The sequence below is a fragment of the Chiloscyllium plagiosum genome, unplaced genomic scaffold (assembly GCF_037043375.1).
Source record: "Chiloscyllium plagiosum isolate Xiang-an unplaced genomic scaffold, Cpla_swu_hap1 HiC_scaffold_26, whole genome shotgun sequence".
Classification (NCBI taxonomy): domain Eukaryota; kingdom Metazoa; phylum Chordata; class Chondrichthyes; order Orectolobiformes; family Hemiscylliidae; genus Chiloscyllium; species Chiloscyllium plagiosum.
Window position 1 is genome coordinate 19,844,619 of NW_028270164.1, and position 23,295 is coordinate 19,867,913.

The 23,295-nt window shown below is 38.1% G+C and overlaps 1 protein-coding gene across 1 annotated transcript; it reads right to left on the reverse strand.

Moving 5' to 3' along the window:
• Nucleotides 1–975: 975 nt before the first annotated feature.
• On the reverse strand, nucleotides 976–23,065 carry psma5 (proteasome 20S subunit alpha 5). Its single transcript, XM_043716599.2, has 9 exons — nucleotides 22,875–23,065; nucleotides 22,595–22,661; nucleotides 18,986–19,112; nucleotides 13,117–13,184; nucleotides 11,904–12,011; nucleotides 10,086–10,144; nucleotides 6,488–6,590; nucleotides 5,094–5,180; nucleotides 976–1,302 (listed from the first exon to the last, which is right to left on the reverse strand). Exons 1-9 carry the CDS (start codon nucleotides 22,901–22,903, stop codon nucleotides 1,219–1,221), a joined length of 732 nt encoding a protein of 243 aa, XP_043572534.1. The 5' UTR covers nucleotides 22,904–23,065; the 3' UTR covers nucleotides 976–1,218.
• Between the last annotated feature and the right edge of the window lie 230 nt (nucleotides 23,066–23,295).

Here is a 23,295-nt window from a genome sequence, read left to right on the forward strand (position 1 = left end):
TTCAGCTACATGTAACTGCCACTTTGCAAGTTCACATTCTCATTTTAAAATACAGCAGTTTCAAGATTACCAAGGTCTCAACTCTCTGAAGCATTTCAGACTGCCTACTGAAAGATTAAAGAACAGCATAGCTCGGGCTCTTGTGAAGGCCTAAGTTCAAGTTCCTCCACGAGCATAACACACCTCAGCAGATTGATTAAAACTATCTAAAAAGACACAGTTCTACAAAATAAAACACAAAAGTCACTGTTTAAAAACAGCACTTCAGATTATTAATGTAATTATGCAAGATATTGAGCAATGGAGGCATGTTCCTAAAATGAAACGCCCGACATATATTTTCAATGGAAATTAGCAGCATAAACAATTAAGACAGGTCTGAATTTTTTTTTAAAAGTCTCTTCCAAACAGCTGGCAGTGTTCAATGCTATTCTTAAATTCATTTTGCTTCAAATGTGATTTTTTTCAGTCATACCTCTGGCAACAAATGTTCTGAATCATTACTGTAAAATAGAAGTTTGGTTACTGACTATGAAATTGGAGTTGTCTTTTTATTAAAAAAAACCATTGGTATAATATGTGAAGAAACCTACTAATTTAAAATTGAGCAATTGGCCAGGCTAAAAGGTTCAATGCCTATTGTGTCAAGCTGATTGACCTCAGCCTTGTTGACACATCCTTGATTAATTGTATGCAAGCTAATTCACCTTACAAATCAATATTCAGTCAGTTGAAATAAAAATAGGCACATGAAAATGTTGGTCTAAAAAGATTGAGGTTTTAAAAGATTTATATTGTTACAGCTTTATTTAGGCACTGAACTCTTTCCAATTTATAGCAAACAGCACTAAGATCTGTAATTGTGAAGGCTCAAAATGAAACACAGACTAAAGTGAATTATAAACCATTTCTTTACATTTGTTTCAACCTTGAGTACTCCTATGTAAAGGTGAACAAAGATTTGAACAACACATCTTCAGTAAGAAATATTTATTTAGCCTCATTTGTTTCATAACAATACGTTTTCAATGCACTATGTACAGTGATCTTTTCATATCCTTGAGATAAAAGACTGTAATTTGTAGAACATTAACAAAAAGAACGTTGATATTGCTGTCCAACAAAGTAAGTTTTATTCCATGAACTAAATCTCCCAACAGAGCACATAACTGACTGTGTTCCAATTCGCACTCAAGGAAGCAGTGGTTGTGCCAATACTCAGGTTTGCAGTTTCTTTATTTCTTCTTCCAGCTCTTCCTTTGTGTACATATGAAATACTTTTGAAGGTTCCATTGTTGCAAGCTAGAAAATAATTAGCAGTTACTACACATCAGCAAACTATGGTGACTGCAACTACAAAAGTACTAAAAATGAACTGGGGTTACTATTCATGCAGTTTTTTGTGGTGAAGCTTGTTACTGGAAAGCCTACAAAAAATACAATTCCAGCCTGCACCATTTTCTAACTTCATTATCAGAGAACATTTTCAATTTGATTTCTTTTTGCATTTCCACTGCATGAAGTGTCATCCTCTTCCCCACTGAGATGCAATGTTTGGCTCTTTGAGAAAATATTTGTTGCTCCAGTTGTTTGGTTCTCTTATATTTCATATCCTATTAGAACTCACACCTAATGAGTTATTGGCTCTTGGAAACTGGCAGCCCTCTGGACCCTTGCCCAAATAGACCAACCTCACACTTTACACTTAAAAAGTGCAAACGTGTCATCATGGGTATGAAACTCACCCAATAACACCAATCAAAAGATGCTTAAGAGTGGCCAGGGAAGGTGTTGGTATGATGGTGATGTCACCAGTTGACAAATGCAGAACTCTGGGCTAACATAAAGGGGAGATGAGTTTTAATGCCACAATGGCAGTCATCATTAGAAACCAACCTGGGTCACCAATGACCTTTAAATAATTGCTTTGGGCAATAAATGCTGACATAGCCAAAGATGTCTATATCCTGTGAATGAATTAAAAATAAAAACAGGAGCTCGAGACTGGGTTGTCTCTCTTCTGCTTCCCAGTCCAGTGTAATGATGCAAATTAAAGCCAATTTTGCCATAAGTGAGACTTGTTTACACCCATAGAGGATATTCCCGTTTTGTTTTGCATTGGATACTGGTTGGAGGAATGTCAGATAACTCAGATGGAGACAATTCACTGTGAATGACAGCAACAATAATAGTTATTATTAATATTACCATATTAAGGGATTTCAACTTCGCCAACATTAATTGGGATAGTCATAACAAAGGGTTGAATTTGGATTTCTTGAAATGGATTCAGGAGAGCTTTTTATGTCAACACATAGAAAGGCCGACAAGGGCGGCACGGTGGCTCAGTGGTCGGCACTGCTGCCTCAGCACGAGGGACCTGGGTTCAATTTCCGTGTTGGGCAACTGTCTGTGTGGAGTTTGCACATTCTCCCCGTGTTTGCGTGGGTTTCCTCCGGGTGCTCCCGTTTCCTCCAACAGTCCAAAGGTGTGCAGGTCAGGCGAATTGGCCATGCTAAATTGCCCGTAGTGTTAGGTGCATTAGTCAGGGGTGAATATAGGGGAATGGGTTGGTGTGGACTTGTTGGGCCGAAAAGCCTGTTCCACACTGTAGTGAATCTAATCTGACCTTAAAAGGGGACAAAGCATTGCTGGACCTAGTTCCAATGAACTAAGCCAGACAAGTGTTTGAGGTGGCACTGTCGTAATAATTTAGAGATAGCGACCACAACACATTATGATTTAAGTTTGTTATGGAGAAGGAAGATGACCTGCAAAAAAAAGGTTTTCGATACTTGAGGGGATGGAAATAAAATAGTGAATTTTGAGAAGATTTGTAGCTCAGGTTGAGGTTCTGGATGTAGGTTTGTTCGCTAACATGTTACCTAGTAGGGTGACGAAACGTCTGGAAATGAACCTTCCAACTCAAAAGAGCAAACCTACATCCATGGGAATAGAATATATTAAAGTGAGGTGGAATGTGGCCAAAGCTACATTTGGAACAGCTATTTGTCAGAGAATCTACAGAGCAATAGGAATATTCAAAAAAGAAATTGGGAGTGTACAGGCCCAATGTGTTCCCTTTGGGATGAAATGTAGGAGCAACAAGCTCAGAGAACCATGCATGTCTGGAAATATTCAGGACAAGGAGGAAAAGAAAAGCTTTTAGCAGCTGCAAAGGGAGCAAAACAATTCAGGCCCTAGTAGAGTACAGGCTTTCCCCGGGTCACGAACGCCTGTACTTAGGAACCAACCTCCATAAAGTCTATTTTTTAAAAATACCAAGTTACATACAATGGTTCGTACTAATGAACGGGTAGACTATTCTCTCAATTATAAATACTGTACTGTCTTTACATTTATTATTATTGTATTTAAGATATTTTAAGTAAAATATATCCTATATTCTAAGACAAACATTTGACTAATTGACGCTAGATGTGAACCGTACGTAACAGTTCCGATTTACATACAAATTTGACTTACGAACAGAATTAAAAATGGAACTCATTCATAACCCAGGAAATTCCTGTATAGAAACTTTGGAGGTTGGTAAACTTAAAGTAAATAGGAGGACAAAGAATGGGAATTAGAAAATCCTAAATTGTAAATTTAGTGAAAATCTCAAGGGGAGAGGATAAACAGGAGAAGAGCAAAGACCAAAAGGGACCAAGAGGACAATTTGCATGTGGAGCTGCAGGATACAGATTTGGTGTTAAACGTGTATTTCATATCTGTCATCACTCAGGACAAGGGTGTAGGTACAGAACTCGGGGAGAAGAACTGAGGTCTTGAGCAGAGTAAGAGACAGCAAAAAGGTTTTGGAGGGTTCGATGGACTTTCGAGTGGACAAATCCTCAGGTCCGTATGCTATGGGAGACGAGGGAAGAAATTATACAGGTCCTTACACAGATTTTCAAATCCTCTCGGGCTGCAGGGAGGTGCCAGAGGACTGGAGGACAGTAATGTGGTTCCATGTTTCTGAAAGGATGGTAGGGATAAATTACAAAATTACAGATCGGTGAGTCTCACATCTGAGGTAGAGAAAATACTGAACAAAACTTTGAAGGAAAGAATTAATCTCTACTAGGAAGAGACAAGGTTTGACCAGTGATGGTCAGCATGGCTTTGTCAGAGGAAGGTTCATGTCTAACAAATTTGATTAAATTTTGATGTGGCGATCAGGTGTGTAGATGAGAGCAGTGCAGGAGATGTATTTTGTATAGATTCCAGAAAAGCCTTTAGACAAGATTTCTCACAGGAGACTGACAAGAATGGTAAAAACACATGGAATCCAAGGTAACTTGGTAAGGTGGATCCAGAATTTGCTTGGTGGTAGAAGGCTGTTTGCATGATTGGAGGCAGATGTCCAGTACCAGAAGGATCTGTGCTGGGTTCATTATTTGTGACATATAGAAATTATATCAATGAGAACTGTGAGAGGGCGGACATGCAAGTTTGGAGATGACACAAAGATTGGCTAGGTGATTATTAGTATGAAAGATGATCAATTGTTGAAGGATCAATAATGAGGGGCAGAAAGCCTCACAACCTTTAAAATGTATTTGGATAAACACTTGAAATATTATAATATTCAAGGCTATGGGATAAGTGTTGGAAAGTGGGACTTGTGTCACTAGGATGGTGCAAATGAGATGGACTAAAGGACCTCTTTTGTGCCATATGAGTCTCTGACTATAACTTGCTGTGTTTAAATTTTACCCAAAACAGATCCAGCAGGCAAGGTTGGGGAGTGATGTGATGGGACTGCAGGGTAAAATGGAAGAGATACAGCAAGAGGGATAGCTAGACATTTCCTTTCAGTGGGGAAATTAATTCTAGTCACACAGGCTGCATTCAGATTTGTTCTTTTGATCAGGGAAAAGAGGGACGAGAAAAAGAAAGAAATTCAGATTCATAGAATGGTCACATAGCACTAGAGTTAATTCCACACATTACAGTTTTCTGAATAGATTAATAATTATGCTAAAACTTGCCAACTTTCAGAAATAAAAGTAAAATTATCAAACAAAAACAGACAGGTCTGGTAAACTGGATGACTCATGGTTTTATCATTGGCAAAATCTGCGTACCTCAATATTAGTAGCATTCAGTTTTTCTTCCATTACTTGTTTCAGGATAGTGAGTGCTGCATTCTTTGCTTCTTCTAATGTCATTGACTAGGAATTAAAAACATTCATTAAATGTACCACTAAAGGCACCATTCTGCGGTTACACGATGAACCTACACAGCAAAACCTTTTGTCATAATGACGACACCCTAAGAGGTCAAGGCCAAAAATACTAATGTTCAAAGCAATGCATATACTATATTCCACTGTGTTCAAAGTAGCAAGGTAGTACCAAATGTTTGGATAGCAAAAACCTACTCTTTATACTCTCATTCTACAGGATTGTTCAAGTTCAACAGATTTCAAAGGCAACTATCCAGTGGAATATAGTGAATGCATCATCCAAATAATAGCCAGACTTATGGCTGAGTAGGCTGCATTTGTACTTAGTGGGGATTAAAAGAATGAGAGACTACCTTACATATGTCTCTTAGGGAGCTCGACAGAGTAGATGTTGAGGGGCTGTTTGCCCTTGTGACAAAGTCTAGAACCAGAAGACATAATCATAGAATAAAGGGTCACCCATTTAAGAAATAAATGAGGAGGAACCTTCTCTCCCGGGAATAGTCAAACTGTGACATTCGAGGACAGTCAAGGCTGGATTGCTAATGCTGAGATAGATATACTTTTAATGAGCAAGCGATTCAAAGGTTATGGAGATAAGGCAGGAAAAAAATAGAGTTGAGAATCAACTATAATCTCAATGAATGGAAAAGCAGATTTGATGGGCTAATTGGCCTACATCTTGTGGTTTTAAATCCAAGCCAACATATTAAAATTTCTCCAAGATTAATGAGTCAATCAATAAATATTTCTACTGATTTAAGTATTAACAAAATAGAAACTTCCAATGGTTTCACATATTTCTCAAGACTGTAATCAATGGAAACAAATATTTCCCAGATGACTGCTTAGTGGCACTGTTTATTTCATATCACTATACAGATCCAGTGTTTCAAAACTGGCAACATTAAGGCAGATATCATGGATTTTAGATCTTGCCTTGTTTTGGGTTGAATGGTTCAAGATGAGCAAGATGTGCCTCAGAGTTAGCATGAAGCATGGGAAAAGACTCTCTCACAATGCCAACACAACAGCTGGCTGAACAAGCTGGAAAAGCATTTTACCCTTGACAAGAATAAATAAAAATTATGCATGGTACATTATATAAAAATAATGTCTAGTTTTCAGGCACTGCTGGCTTAATTGCTGAATGCAAGACACTATACCTGTACTCCCCAGTTTATCCATTAGTCTTAGTGGTGTCACAATAAGTAAAATATTTTCAGTCACTATACTAAGTGGATTTAATTGCTGATTGCATAACATCATCCTATGCGTACTAGTTCCTGTACCTTACGATAAACCTCCTGTAGGGAGCTCTGGGCACCCTCCGAAGCAGAGCCGATCGCTCTTGCATCACACTGTACAAAGGTGCCAGATGGATCCATGTGATACCTGCACAAGAAATTATAATTGGGCTAATAATTACAATGATATAAACATTTAGCAGTGAAATAATTCACACATTTTATCGGCACATTATAGGGTAGAATTCCACAGCCAATCTTGGACAATAGAATAAAGTTCACCAGCTCTGGATGAAGCTATGCCATTTGACTGCTTAATTGCAAAAATCTCAAGCTCCAGGCCAAGTCAAACAATAATTCAACTGAAGACGCATTCCTTATAACGTATGTTAAGTACATTTTATTTGAATATAGCATCCACTGTTAGCAATTGTTGTAGCAAGGGATTGGCTTTGTGACACAGGATTAGCCGCTGTATAAAATGGCAATTTTGGAATTCTACATATAACCATCAAAAGCTACTACTGCTCCTGCTCAAACATTGCTTAAAAGTATAAGAAAATTAACTTTTGCATGGAAATTGCAATACTGAGTTCAGCTGTAGCTATGTATAGACAGTCTTGCAACAATTAATACTCCTGGTGTTACATCTAACATAACTGATCCACCATTACTTGCTATACTTTCTATTTTAAATCTTTTTTCAGGGATACCATAGAGCTAAATGACAGTCAAAAAAAACCATTCTCCAATAAAATTTATATCATCAAAACAAATACTTAATTCATACAAACACAGAAAACATTTGTCACAAGTTTGAAATTAAAATTCAAAGTTTACAATATAAAGCCTATTTTACCTATTGTGACTGTATCAAAATTAGTCACACATTCTCCTTCATTTGCCTCTCTGCATTGTATTTGTTCAGATATTCAGCCAATATTGTCTTAAACGCCTTGATAATTCCACATTGCAAAGCATTTCAGGAAGACCATGGAAGAAAACTTTAATTAATTCATTTTCTCACATTTGATGAGGAATATAGTTGACAATGCCTAATCACAGCTTTCCCCATTAGAAGGGATTCGAGACTATCTTCTTCACCACTCCAATGGCACTGGTTAAGTTCTCTCTCATTCTGTGATTTTACTTGCACTTGGTTTCCAAAGCTACAGAGTACTGCAACTACAAAAAAAATATTTTCTTTGGCAACTATACTGCTTGAAATTTATATTCTTTGGCTATATTTAGGAAACCCCAAAGCCCATTATACTTGATAAAATATTGATCCATCTTCAATTGTATTGGAATTCCTACATCTCAAGAGTTATCCACAATCTTCAGTGTCTTTCCATTAACCCTGTCTCCACATTCCTGTTTCTTTCTTCCAAATATTAAAGTGTTCTGACCCAGATTATTTGACCATCAGCAAAAGAGTGGCACATGCCACTACCCAGAGAAAGTTTGAGATTGCCAGTAACTTGGTGCTCATAGGCATCCTGCCCTCTACAGGTGCATATGAACAGGGCTAGCAACAGTACATTTCTCCAAACATTTTATTTAATCCTTATCAAGCCTGCAGAATTTAAATCAAGAACTATAAATTAGATTTAGAGCAAAAAAATTATATGTAATCAGCAAAGCAAAGAGAGGGAATAACAAAATTAAAGGAGAAAAAGGCTAGACACTGACGATAAAACGAATAATCATTTTAAAATAACTCCAACACTAAAAATTTCAAAGGAATGAAAATGACTCCACATTTGCCTTGGCGCCCCTGCAACTTCCTGACCTTGCTGACATTTTTGTTACGTTTTCCCCATGTCCTTTACTACCCTGACACAACCTAACACCATACCTTACATTACTATGCTCTGAAAGCAATATTCAAAAAATAAAATGTACTTGAGCAGATAGTGTTAAAGACACAAAGCACAGTACAAGTCTCAGTCAAGATATATAAATAATTTAAAAATCTAGTTATAATTAAAAGATTACTGCAGTACAAGCAAAACTGTAGCAAATCTGTGCTTAAGGCTCTAGAACTTGCAAGTAGAGACTATTATTATTGCTCAAACTCTCATGTTGTTCATTCAGATGTAGCGATGACCAATCTTTTTGGTTACAAATATGATATGCGTGCTTAAGCACATGAACTTTCAGACCATCACATAATAATCAATTTGAATCCATTATGCACTCGATCAATTCCAATATCCCAAACCCTGTTTACTTATAGCTGTTTCAAGTCATGGAGTACAGATGTGAAAATTCTTTATGTGGGCTGCACTCCACGATCATCCAAACCTTTTGTTATATCCCCAAATGCACATTTGCCATTATGTAAAGCTTTGCTTTCAGCTGCTAACATTTCTCAGGCTTTTAACCTATATAAAACTTTCTCAAATCAATGTTAAATAGTATAAATGTAATCTAATGTTTTAAAATTGATTTGACACAATTTATTTAAACTCCATGTACGCCAAGTACAAACTCTGTAAAATGCCATCACCAACCAGATGTCAAAGCTGACCTGGAGTCAAATCAGAAACCAGTTCTGGGACTAAAGAATTTCACTTTCACACTGTCAACAAAACATGTAAACTGCAAAGTATATGACAATTAAATCACAACTTCTGAAAGGCCAAATTCAGCATTCATTTCTGATGCTTTGAAAAGGTAATTTGATTTCATCACCAACTTTATAGAAGGAAGTAGTCAATTAACAGTAGAATAGTTAGAAGTGCAAAGTTAATTCAATTTTAGCTCTGAATTTTCAAACATGCACAATGTGCTCAGTGTCACAAAACACAGTCTTCCAGCTTAAATTTAAAGGTAGCTGTCTTGCTCTGACAATATTGTACAAGCTCGAATCAGGTTTACTTCTGCAATGGTTTCAGCAGAATTACAGCCACAGCTGTAATTTTATATAATCCCACGGTGTTGCAAAAAATAAATCATTAAGGTGGAGTACATTGATTTAAACTTAACAAGGCCAAATAACCTATCATTTCCACAGCTCCATTTTCAAAGTTATGCTATTAACCAGTTTGAAGACACCAATCTGAATTTTTGCTTACAAATACAAATAAAAATATACTATTATAAAATTATGCATTGAAACTAAGAGCATGTCCTTTATAAAATCCTAATATAAAAGCTGTGTTTTCAGTTTAAGGATATAACGTGTGTGACATACCCCCATTGTGAAAATGTTATGATGGCAGAGGATTCTTGTAAGACTTGTGAAACAGAAGTGTTCCTTGAATTTTAGGAGTCCTCCATTTGATTTGAACCCAGTATTGGATAAGATTACTTCATCATTTTGTATCTATTAAGCTATAACCGGATCTCTCCGTTGCAGATAATCAATTACTGCAAGGAAAAGCTCAGCAGTTACAAAACATGTAGAGTGTAAAACATAGGCAATCTAGGTAATCAAGCATATGATACATGCTTAAAATGGTACGCTTTGACATTGTTAAAGTACCCAAATGAATTACCGCATAACATACACTTGATATGGGGGAATAAAAAAAGAGATTGGCACCAGATTACAATGCTCATTTGAAGAGCCAGTGCAGGTATGACAGACCAAATGGCCGCCTTTTGTTGTAATAATTCTGACTAAAATTATACTCACATCTGTGGTCCTTTTTCATCAATTCCTCCAAACAGTAGTGCAACACCAAACGGTCGGCTCTGAAAATTTTTTTAAAAATAAAGTTTAAACATGCTTTCCTTCTAAGTACTTAAACACCAAATGGTATATTGAGAAACGGTCTACCTTCCTCTATCCAAGAAACAATGATAAATGAGTGACCTAACAGCTAAACTGAGGTTTTTTTTAGCAATCAAACAAAAAAAAATTGGGACAAAGCAGGCAAGGCATTTTTGTCCTCCATGAAATGGAGTCACAGAGATGTACAGTAGAGAAACAAGTCCTTTGGTACAACTCGCCCATGCTGTCTAGATATCCTAAATTAATCTAGTCCCCTTTGCCAGCATTTGGCCCATATGCCAAGACCAGATTTCCAGTGATAATCAGTCTGCGGGGAAAGGATGATACAAACATTTCCCTGCTGGGGAAACTCTGCAGGTCAGTTGGCTAATGGCTGTCTGCACTGTGGTTGCTGACCTTCAGAGACTGCTCAGTATGGAGAGTTCACCAGGATGGAGCTTCCTTTACATCACCCATGAACCTCACCTTCAGTGCCCAGGCTGTGGAAGGGTTCTTGAGCCACCTCGAGTCACTGGCCAGCTAATGAACATTCTGGCTCACATGGCCTTGGTTAAAGATGAATGTGTGAGGGACATTGACAAACACCTCCTGAGAGCACTGTATCACACTCATACAAATATTTTTTTCTGAGGCTTGGTCTGGCTGGATTTTAGATTGGCCCAGATATTTAAATGACCAAGAAATTGCCTGAGCAATGTAGACTGAAATTGCACTTCTGGATAGTATGGAATCCTTGACACAGTCTCATGGGAACTGCCTGGGAAATTTCCCCATTTCTAGAATCCTTTAAAATAGTCCATTAAAGTTGGAGAATTTGAAGGGCTCACTAAGCTTAATCGGTTCCAGACAGAAAAAAAATTATTAATAATTGTACTCCCAACGCATCACAGACCCACAATAACAGACACTACCTCCACACCTATCCCCACCAATTACCCTGCCAATCAGTAACTTAACTAGCATCCTATCTATCTAGCGCACTACCATCCCACACTGACCATGCATTTCAACCCTTTCATAGAAACTGTCAAAGAGGCCAGTTGTGCTGCTAGGCATTTAAAATAAAATCACAGAATACAGCTCACAGATTGCTGCAAAAGGCAGCGTGATTTCTACTAAGATTATCTTTCCTACTGGATTTGGGAATTCCTGGGAAGGTTCATAAAATTCCTACCTAGAAACCCCCAGTGCAAAAGATATCTAAAGTGAAGTGGGTAATTTTTAATCCAATCAGGGTCAGTAATAGGATTTCCAACTGTGATTGAAATAACTTGGTGGTATGATCTTATACAAGTTACAGTATTTGCACTTCCAACTCAGTGACAGAAACACAAATCAAGCACTGTATTTTGTCATAATGGAATTGAGGGTGGGAGGATGGGGACAGAGAGAGAGAGGAAGACAGAGATGAGAAAGATTGCTTGCATGAAGCAAAATTGTGAAGATATCTTTAAAAGTAGCAACTGTATCTTAAAACTGGTTTTATTTCAATTACTAAGGTTATGTTCAGATTGATGGTCAAAACCTGTTGATTTGATAAAATGACTTAAAAACAATATTGGCACTAATTTGACCTTCACATTTAGCTTTCATTTGGAAATACTGCAGCTTGATGTCAGTTTTATACAGTACCAAACTGCAAGGCCAGCAACTGCAGTTTAACCAACCCCTCAAAGGCACATTGCAGGCCATATATCTGTATATTTAATGAGATTTTACCATTGCACCAGGATCTGCATCTTCTTCACCAAACTGCAAGGCCAGGTTGGAGACTGCCTGCGTCACACTCTCCACTGTCATATTTTCATTATAGGTAAACCAATGATTCTGAAGAAAAAGTATTATAATTTTAGTCAAATAATTTCAGAGTAATGTCATTCTAATACACATAGAGACTGTCAGTGAAATACAACTGGGGGATGCCTCGGAACATTTTACTATTGGTCATTTTCACAAACATTGAATACTGCAGACTGCACATCCACAGAAAGTGACAGATACGCAGTGTGCACTTTTACTGTAGGAAGATTTTTCTTTTCCTTCTTTAAACCATAGAGCAGTGACAATGAGATCCACATTGGTTGAAAAGTTATACGCCAAATCTTGCATTAATAAATACAATCACGATGTGTGTTAGTAAGCGAATTCACCATAGATAGGACATTACTGAGGACATTTTAACCTTTAAGGGAATACTAAAACATTTTTTTTCAGAAAAGTCTTCAAATACAATAGATTGTAGAATGTACATGAATATGGAGGTTTGCTCGCAACCAGAACCTAAGCTACAAATCTTCTCAAAACTCGCTGTACATGAATATATTCAAAACACTGGCTTCAATCAACAAGACAATATAATGGATAAATAAAAACGGTAGGTTTTTGTTAAACAAATTCCTCTTTTGGGCTATCACAGGATCATACTGGCAATCCAGTGTGACTACATGTTGCACCTATGTACGCATGCATTTATTTATTTATTATGTAATGCATTCTAGCTGAAGCTTGCTCAAAGTGAACTGCAATAGAAAGCAATTTAAACATCAAAGCTTATATGCTGGAATGTTAGTTTTCCTAAGACTTCCTCTCGACTACTGGCAATTTATTTGTTTAAGCTATCTTGTTATAGTCATAACATTCTAAATAGCTACCAAAGACCTTTGATAAATGAACACTTCGCAGGTGTATGTAAATTGATTTTGCAATAAATGCTTACCAAGTTAAACACATTTCTGATAATTATGTCAGAAACAATATTAACCATCCTCAGTTATGACAAAAGATTATCAACATTAATTCTGTCCCTCATGACACAGACCTGTATCTTCCACTTTTATTAACATAAAACATCGTACTCATATTACAAAGTCACTTAACATTTAAATATAGGATAGACTTCATGGCAATGTAATTATATGAATTCTAATATTACCTGCGTTTCAACTCTTGCTTTGTCAATCAAGGTTTTGGCATCAGCTATTAATCCACTCATTGCACAACCTAACAACAAAATAATTAACAAGTAAGATAATACACTCCAAAAAGCTATACTGAATGGAATTTGAAATTTGAATTCAGTGGGAAGATACATTTTAAAAATATTTCTACATTTAACATGGTATTCTTAATTTATCAATAAACACTGAAAAAGTACAATTCTGTTGACTCTTGTAAAAGTGATCCAAACACTTTGCACATTATAACATGATACAGTACAAAATAGAATTTTTAAATATCACAAAAAGTGGGTGTCTTAAGAGGCGCTTTGTATACCATACATATCTGATCTTATTTTCTCCAAACCAAAATACTCTGTCTTTACAAGGATTAAGTTTTCCTTCCTTGCATTATAATTTTATTCTATGCATTTATCAAATGGATTTGATACTTTTGCAATCAATCTATTTAGTCCCACTACCTATCTCTTTTTTTTCAAATATTTCACTATTTAAAAAACAATTATTTGAAAATAACTCTGCTTCCAGAACTATTTCTAATAGGGTATATCAAGCCTCAATAATTTTTGGCTTTAAAACTCCATCCAAACCCTCCTTTCATTTTATTGCTGATGCATTCCAGTTATCAACATGCAAAGTAGTGTACAATTTTTAAATTAAAAGTCTGTAACAGAAGACTCCAACAAAATAATCTCATATTCTTGTCTTTAAAGTGTTCTAAGAACATAACAGATTGTGATCTGTATACACAACCAGATCAGACACATTGTTTGTGACATACATATTAAAATGTTGTAAGGCCAGTACCAAACTCAATAGATCTTTTTTGATTGTGGAGTATTTCCTCTGGGGGATGTTGATCTTCTTTGAAAAGTACCCAACTGGCAGTTCAATCCCATCCTCATCTACCTGTAGGAGTACAGCTCCAACTCCAATGTCACTAGCATCGATGGTGACTTTAGAAGGTTTTGAAAAGGTTGGTGTAGTTAACTTGGCGATGTAACTGGCTTGTTCAACTTTTGCGATACAGTCCTCCAAATTAGGAATTGAATATAAGTCCGATTTTGTAACGACATAGACCTTCCAATAATCCATGCAGAATCGTTCAGTTGTGTCCGGTTTGGGAACTAAGATGATCGGTGAACTCCACTCACTCTGGTTTGGTTTGATGTCCTCGTCGAGCATGGCCTCCACCTCCATCTGGACCTGTCCGGCTTTGAAAGGATTAAGCCGATAGGGGCGCTGTTTTATCGGAGCAATATTCCCTACGTCTACTTCATGTACAATAGCATTAGTCCTCCTCATTTGATTCTTACATATGTCCTTATACTGCAGTAACAAATATTTCAACTGTGTTCCATGCTCCTGAGACAGATAGCTTGCTAACCTATCCCACTCCTCAAAGACTTCTTCATTTTTTAATCTATTTTGAGGCACATCAAAATCCACATCATTTGGATTTGATCCTCACTCTGCGGGACAATAACTAACACCTGTTTCTCCAATTCTTTTTTTGGAGTGCAATATGGTTTCAACATCTTCACATGACATACCCAATACCCTTTTTCCCCTATCTGGTATCTTTTACTAAGTAATTCACCTGACTTAACTTTTTCTCAATTTTATAGGGACCACTAAACCTGGCTTTGAAGGGATCTCCTATCACTGGTAACAGTACTAACATGTCATTCCCTCAGGAAAGCGTCCAAGTCTCAGAACTTTTATCTGCCACCTGCTTCATTCTATACCGTGCCCTCTTTAAGTCTGTTTAGCTAACTCGCCTACTCAATTTAATCTGACCCTCACCTCCAATATATAATCTAAGTATGAGATCTCAGACTTTGGTCCTGTCAATTTTTCTTTAATTTCAAAGGGCCTCTCACTTCATGCCTGAATATTAACTCGAAGGGAGTAAACTGAGTAGATTCATTTGGGGCATCTCTAATGGAAAACAATGCGAATGGGATACCTTTACCCTAATCATTCCGGTAATGCTGATAGTATGCTCTCAACGCGGTCTTCAATGTCTGATGCCACCTTTCTAAAGCTCCCTGGGATTCAGGATGGTACGCACTGGATTTAAGGTGCTGTATACCTAAGCTATCCATAACCCCCTTAAACAGCCTAGCAGTAACATTTGATTTTTGGTCCGATTGAATCTCTCCGGGTAGACCATACCATGTGAAGAAAGCTACCATCTCCTCTACAACCTTTCTTGCCTTGATACTCTGTAACGGAATTGCCTCCGGAAATCTGGTAGACACATCCATTGTGGCTAACCAGTACTGGTTCCCACTTTTAATTCTCAGGAGGGGACCTACACAATCAATTATAACCCGCATAATCCTGTAGCTCTCCAAATTATAACTTCTTGTCCTTCTCCCCCTGTTCTTTCTGAATAAACTTTACCCACACAGCCAAATTCTTTGTAGAGATCAGGTACTAACTCCATACCCAGTCCCTGCCTAGGCTGTGCACTCTCCTGTAGCTCCTCAGCTCTTCTTGGGCTCTCCTTTACTACCTTCATTAATCCCACTGGTTTAGCTTCTTTTATGACATCTTTTCCCACAGTGCCTTTCTTTAACGACCAGCACTGTGACTTTACGTGTCCCACTTTACCACAGTGGAAACACTTGAGGCTTTTCTCCGCTTTGGAGTTCTTTTTTAACCTGTGGTAAATTCTTACTAGTGTTCTCTACTCTTGGTTTCGTAGCGTAGGATCTCCCCTTCTCCCTACTTCTATCCCTCACAGGACAAAATTCTGGCTGAAAGCTTGTCTTATGCACCAACATGTATTCACCTGCTAATTTTGCTGCCCTTCTCACTTCCTGAACTTTCTGTTCCCCCACGTGAATTCTTACCATCTCCGGAAGTGAGTTTTTAAACTCCTCCAGCAGAATAATCTCTCGCAGAGCCTCAAAGGTCTAATCTATTTTTAAAGCACCCATCCATCGATCAAAATGAGTATGTTTAATTCTTTCAAACTCACCATAAGCCTGACGTGGTTCCTTCTTTGTGTTTCTGAACCATTGTCTATATGCTTCTGGTACCAATTCATAAGCATTTAAAATGGCTTGTTTAACCTCTTCATAATCTCTTGACTCCTCATCTGACAGCGTGGCAAATACCTCACTCGCTCTGCCTAACAGTTTCGTCTGAACTAACATTACCTATAAATCCTCGAACCACTCCATCTGCCTAGCCAACCTTTCAAGTGCAATAAAGAAAGGTTCAACATTTTTCTCATCAAAACGTGGCAAAGTTTTAACATATTAGTGTGTATCACTACGTTCTCTTTTAATCTCCATCCTGTTAACTTGGCTTTTCTGACTATGTCACAACTTCTCAAGTTCAAATTCTCTCTCTTCTTGCTCAGCTAAGAACTTTCTGTCTCTTTCTATCTCCTCTCTCTCTTTGCTCAGCTAAGAATCGTCTCTCTCTCTCCGTTTATCTTCTAACTCCATTTTCCTCAATTGTAATTTACGTTTTTCTACCTCTATTGCACTTGTCTGTTGCTCTGACACACTGAAGTATTTGAGTAAATCCCTTACAATTTCAGCTTTACTTTTGTCCTCAGTTAAACCCAAATCTAATTTCTTTGCTAATTCTAAAAGTATAGCCTTTTTCTTTCCTTCTAAATTTTCTTGGCAAATTTGAGAATCATCTTCAAATCCCAGAAGGTCTCTCGCAACTTTAGGAACCATTTCTCTCACTTTTAATTTAATCAACCACAAATCGCCCAAAGTAAACAAATTGCCTCACCTATGGGTACTTAAAGGTCTAGAACACTAACCTGCAAGTATTTAAATCTGCTGGGACTTTTCATACCCAAAATCTATTCAAATCTGTCTAAACAAGTACACGCCCCTAAACTGTTATGACATGGGTTATATTGTCTCTTGTTCAGAACACTTGGCGCTGTCAGGTAGTTCTGGTAGCTTTTAACTCTCAAAAAGGTATAGTACACTTCTACACCTTTATAACAGAATAATCTTCCCAATTTCGTGCATTCTACAGCGTGCGATTCCAATATGTTATGGTGATGTTGCATTTGTCGAGGGAGGCTTTCACAGTGCCCTTGTATGGTTTCCTCTACCCTCTTCTTAATCATTTACTATTCTGAAACTCAGATGAGCATTTGTTCAGGGAGTCCTGTCTCAGACATGCAGACAACATTTCCAACCAATTAGAGCTGATTGTGAGATGGTTGTAAGATGATGCTCATGTTTACATGCCTACCCTGCTAGCAGATAGGCAGAATTTTGTGAAGGCAGTGCAAGTGATAACTCTCTGGGGACTTGACGTATCTGCTCTAAATGGTCCAAGCTTCTGATGCATAAAGGAGAGTGGAGACCATGGCTGCTCTGTAGACTACTAGCTTGATGTTGGGCTGGAGGTCTCAGGTCTTTAAACACTCTGTTCTTCAGGCATCAGGACACTATATTGACGCATTGTAGTCAATGGCGGATTTCATCAATGCCTGCTTGCACAGAGAAGAGGCTCCCAAGGAAATGATTCTCAAAGCCCAGGTGACTAACTGTCGATTTTGCTGGGCAGCGGCAGTGTTGTGTTGCAACAATAGCTGATGAGAACATTTGTTTCTCAAGTGTTTATACGAAGACCTGTTTTCTCATACACCTCAGTGAATGTAGCCTCCAAGTGTGCATGCACACAGGCCTTATTGGTGTAATGCACCTCGATGACAGAATTTGGAATGGTCTTGGCTCTGACCTGAAGGTGAAAGGTGAACTGTTGCCTGCTCATCCTGCAGGTTAGCTCCACTCCAATGTTTCGTGGAGATGGGGTGGAGTGTTGTGGTGAGGAAAATGGAGAAGAATGTTGGTGTGATGACACAGTCCTGTCTGACCCTGGGTTTTATTGATATTGAGTCTGTGGTGGACCCATTCTTTTGAGAGGATCATGTCATTATGAAGCAGGTGGAGAATGATGGAACTACCACCTGATGAAGGAGCAGTATTCTGAAAGCTTCCAAATAAACCTGTTGGACTATAACCTGGCGTTGTGCGATTTTTAACTTTGTACACTCCAGTCCAATAACAGCACCTCCAAATTGAGAATGGTGGTGAATTTCTGCGGGCAGCCAAAAATCCACAATCCCGTGGGACTTACGAGTCGAAGATCTTTATGAGGTCAAAGGTGACCATGTACAGAGATTAGTGCTGTTCCCTGAACTTTTTCTAGATTTGTCACATCCTGAAAATCATGTCTATTGTGCCTCTTGCCTTGGGTGGAGCTCTTCAGCCAGTGGGAGGCAGTGGTTCAAGAGGATTCTCAATTATCTCTCCATAACAGACAGTAGGGAAATCCCTCTAATTTTCACTGTTAGACCTGCACCCTTTCTTGAAGATGGTTACAACAATGGCATCACCCAGCATTCTCTTCCTTCCAGACAAAGGTGATGTGGTCATGGGTTTATGTCAAGAGTGAATAAATGGTGAGTGGAAAGAGTGAGCAGACTCATCACAACGTGCATGGCTTCTTCGGTTCCAAAACCATCTACAGAGTACCCAAGCACCAACCAAACTGAGAGCCAGAAAATGGTGAATCGTTCAAAGACTGAGAGATAGTCAACACCTACTGGAGAAACTCTTTGAGGATCTCCATAACCAAGATACAGCCTTCAACGCAAGCACTCTCAACATTATCCTGCAACACACCATCCACCATCAACTCAGTGCACCTTCAAAATGCAGAGAGGTTGAAAAAGCCACTCAACAGCTGAAAAACAACAAAGGTTCCTGAACAAATGGAATCAAAGTTGCTATTACACTCATTATTCAAAATTTAACACAGAATAAAAGGTTCAATAATCAACATACTAACCTATGTGTGCATCAATTTCAACAATTTTCTCAATGCTGCTGGGTTCCATCAGAGGCGAAGTGATTCTCTTCTCAACTGCAAGAACGACACCCTCAGAGGTCTGGATTCCAATTGCTGTGGAGCCCAACTACAGAAAGGAAAATAACATTAGTTAAATTTTGACCACTTATTAACATTAAAAAAATGCAGAAAACAAACTAAAAAATAATTTGATTTCTTAACTAGAACAGAAAATGCTCAAATCCCCAATTGTACTGGTGTGTCCAAAAAAGTTGGTTTGACTTCAAGCACATTTACAGAATAGTTTTGATGTAAAGTGCCTACTCAGAGAAACAAAGTTTTGGATACTGATGAATATGCTGTTTTTGCAACCTTTTCTGTTGATACTTCAAATTTCCTGCTCCGACATTTCCATCCTCCAGTCCATCCACCGATCCTTTAATATCTGAACATCTAGCTAGCCTGTTTCACCATTCAATTAGAATACCAATCTGAAGAATGAGCAAGCTTGTGATGGCACCAAATAGCACAGAACTTCAGTTCCATATTGGCAAGGAGATCTATGTTGATAGCGCAGTTGAAACCAAAATTAGAGGTGTAGCGGATAGCTAAGGTTACCTCGGAGAAGAACAGGACCTTGATCATATTGGCCAATGGCTTGAGTGGCAGATGGAGTTTTAATTTAGATAAATCTGAGGTGCTGCATGGTAAAGTCATAGGGAGTGTTGCTGAACAAAGAGACCGTGGAGTGCAGGTTCATAGTTTCTGAAAGTAGAGTTGCAGGTCGACAGGATAGTGAAAAAGGCATTTGGTATGGTTGCTTTTATTAGTCAATGCATTAAGTATAGGAATTGGGAGGTTATGTTGTTGCTGTACAGGATATTGTTCAGGCCACGTTTGGAATACTGCATTCAGTGATGGTCTCCCTGCTATTGGAAACATATTGTACAACTTGAAAGGGTTCAGAAAAGATTTACAAGAATTTTGTCAGGGTTGGAGGGTTTGAGCTATAGGGAGAAGTTGTATAGGCTGGAGCTTTTTTCCCTGAAGCATCGGAGGCTGAAGGGTGACCTTATAGAGGTTTATAAGGGCATGAGAAGGCACATTTAGAGTGTTTAGACAAGGTCTTTACCCTGGGATGGGGAAGTCAAAAACTAGAGGGCATAGGTTCAGGGTGAGAGGTGAAAAGATTTAAAAGGCATCTAAGGAGCAACTTTATCACACAAAGAGTGGTGTGTGTATGGAATGAGCTGCGAGAGGAAGTGGTGGAGGCTGATACAATTACAACATTTAAAAGGCGTCTGGATAGGTATATGAATAGGAAGAGTTGAGAGGGATATGGGCCAAATGCTGGCAAATGGGACTAGATTGATTCAGGATACCTGGTCGGCACGGACATTACCAAAGGGAATTTTCAGATAAGTTTAAACTAAACAAAAAGAGGCCATAGGAGGGATAACTAAAAACCTGGTCAAAGAAGTTGCGGGGAATGGGACTATTTACTTTAGTTACTCTCTTCCTTCTCACACTTTTGCAAGAATGCACTTGGTTTTCATATTCCATGCTAGTGTCCTTTTATATTCTAATCAACTTTGTGGTAGCACTAGGTTGCTTTATTAAATCTAAAAACACTCAAAGACATTCTGTAAATTTATCTTCCAGGTTATGTTTGCCAACTTGACATTCTAAACCGCCAGATGTATTACAATTGTTTACAACGTTATGAGCCTGTTCTTTTACTCTAGTACACTATTTAACCTTCTTAGTAAGCCAAAGATGTGTCTCTCCCATGGATTTTTTTTGTTTTTCAATAGAACATATTTTGTTATCAAACAATTGAATGGTTTTTAAAAATATTTTCAGTTTATTTTTACTGCAAAATCTTTTAATCTGTTTATCCAATCAATCTTAGACAGTTCTCCCCTCATACCCATGTAACTAGCTTCAATTTTAAGATCCTCATTTGCAATTGAAAGATTTCTACACTGTAAGTAATCTAAAAAAAATTTCAAACTTAATGTAGAATTTGTTGTATTATGATCACTATTCCACAGTATATATTTACAATGGATCAGTCGCAATCATATTGAATAGCAGAGGTTAAATGTGCTTAACCTGCTCCAATTTTCTATATTTTGATGGCATCACTAATTAAGCCTGCCTAACTGCACAATAGTACCTCCAAAGTAATTTCATTTTATTGATTCCACAAACACATTGTTCCAGGAAATGGTCATAAAAACATTTCACACTCTTTCAGGCCACTTTAACCAACTTGATTGATCTAATCTATTTGCAAATTCAAGTCTCTTACTACTATTACACTGCCTTTGTTACAATCGCTAATAATTTTTGTTTAATGCTCTGTCCAGCTGTCGAACTAATGATAGGGAGGCCTATAAAAGTAGCCCTACCAACATTTTCTGACTCGTGTCATTCTTAATCTCCATTCATAGGTTTTACTTTCTGAACATTAATAAAAAATTATCTCCGTCAGATCTGTCATGCCTACTTTTATATCTGCCTATCTTTCAAACCATTGGGAAATAACCATTTCAGAGTAAAATGTTGGTTAACTTGTAACCATACCTCTATAAAAGGCAGAGATCTCTTCTTGTACCTCTAGTTCATGTAGAATATTTCAGATACACTCAGATAAATTGACTTTATTTCTTTTTAAATTAGGCCGTAAATATCAAAAATGTCATTTCTAGGTGGCACAAACAACAGGTTTTCAATAGAGGATGTCTCATGCAACAGGAGGTGGCTCATTGCTTCTCTGACTTCACCTGGGGTAGGTAGATGAGGGGAAAACAGGTGCAGTAGCCCAAGCCCCAGGAAAGGCCTCTCATTGTGCAGCACAGCAAATGGAGAGAGCTGAGGCCACAGGTGGCAGTGAGACAAGCAGTGGCGCTGGTGCTTTCAGCTACTGTCACAAGCTGCACATGCATTGGGACCATTTTGATGTCAAAGATAACCATTTTTATTAGTATTCCCTGCATGATTTTTTACTCTCCAATGTAAGACCACTTTAAAACTCCCTATCCCTTCTGGTCACATCCAGCTTGTCTTTAGTACACGGATGCACTTTTATCTTTGGATGTCTAAATCTCCCTTCACCTCAACCCTCCTCCCTCTCTATTACAGAGTCATAGAGGTGTACAGCATGGAAACACCCTTCAATCCAACTCATCCATGCTGACCAGATATCCTAAATTGATCTTGTCCCATTTGCCAACACTTGGCTCATATCCCTCTAAACACTGCCTATTCATGTAGCTATCCAGATGCCTTTTAACTGTTGTAATTGTACCAGCCTCCACCACTTCCTTTGACCACACATTCCGTACAAGCAGCACCCTTTGCATGAAAAAGTTGCTTTTTAGGTGCCTTTTAAATTTTTCCCCTCTCATCCTAAACCTACCGCCTCTAGTTCTGGACTCCCCCAAGTCAGAGAAAAGATCTAACCTTTTTACCCTATCCATGTCCCTCATGATTTTATAAACCTCTATAAGGTCATGTCTCCATTCCCTATTAAAATATAATTTTAACTATATCACCCCTTCAATATAAGGCTCAGTGTTACAGTTACCACTTTATTAAAAGTACCTTAATAGCCTCTATGGCATATTCGACCTGGAATAACCGGCCTTCTGGTGAGAATGTATTCACGCCTCTGAAAGTGAAACCAAAACGGATCATTGAATACAAAATCTTTTAAAATATATTTATTATCCATAATTTACTCTAAAAGTAAAATTAAAAAGGAAAACACTGAGTGATTCTTCGTGAAGTTATTTCAGTAAAACCCAGTAATAAAACCAATTTGGAAAGAGCAGAGAGGCCTTGCTATAAAATGACAAAGCAGAAGCACAAGAGCTGCACGAACCTGTCGTACTCAGATCTAATTATAAACATTTTTGGCGAAACTTTTGTTTTAGATCCAGGAACAGTGAGCTTAGGAGAAAAACTAATTTAAAATAGAGACTAAAATAAAATAAATCAAAGCTTTCCCGGGGCTTCTGTGACTTGACTTTAATTCAGTCAAAGGCGGCGAACTAACGACTACAGCCCTATCGGACATGCGCTGACCGACCCCGGCTCCTATTGGCTACCTTCCGGGCCGGTGACGTTGCACTACTATTCCACTTTTGATTGGATAATATTCCTGTCGGTTTGCCTCCCTGACCGTCTATTGGCCGTTAGTTATGTTTCGAGTCTTTCCATTGGTTGTTATCCGTGACTACTACCCCTCGGGCTGGTCCATTGGCTGACTCTCTGTCCGTTTCCATCCCTGGCCTCCCATTGGT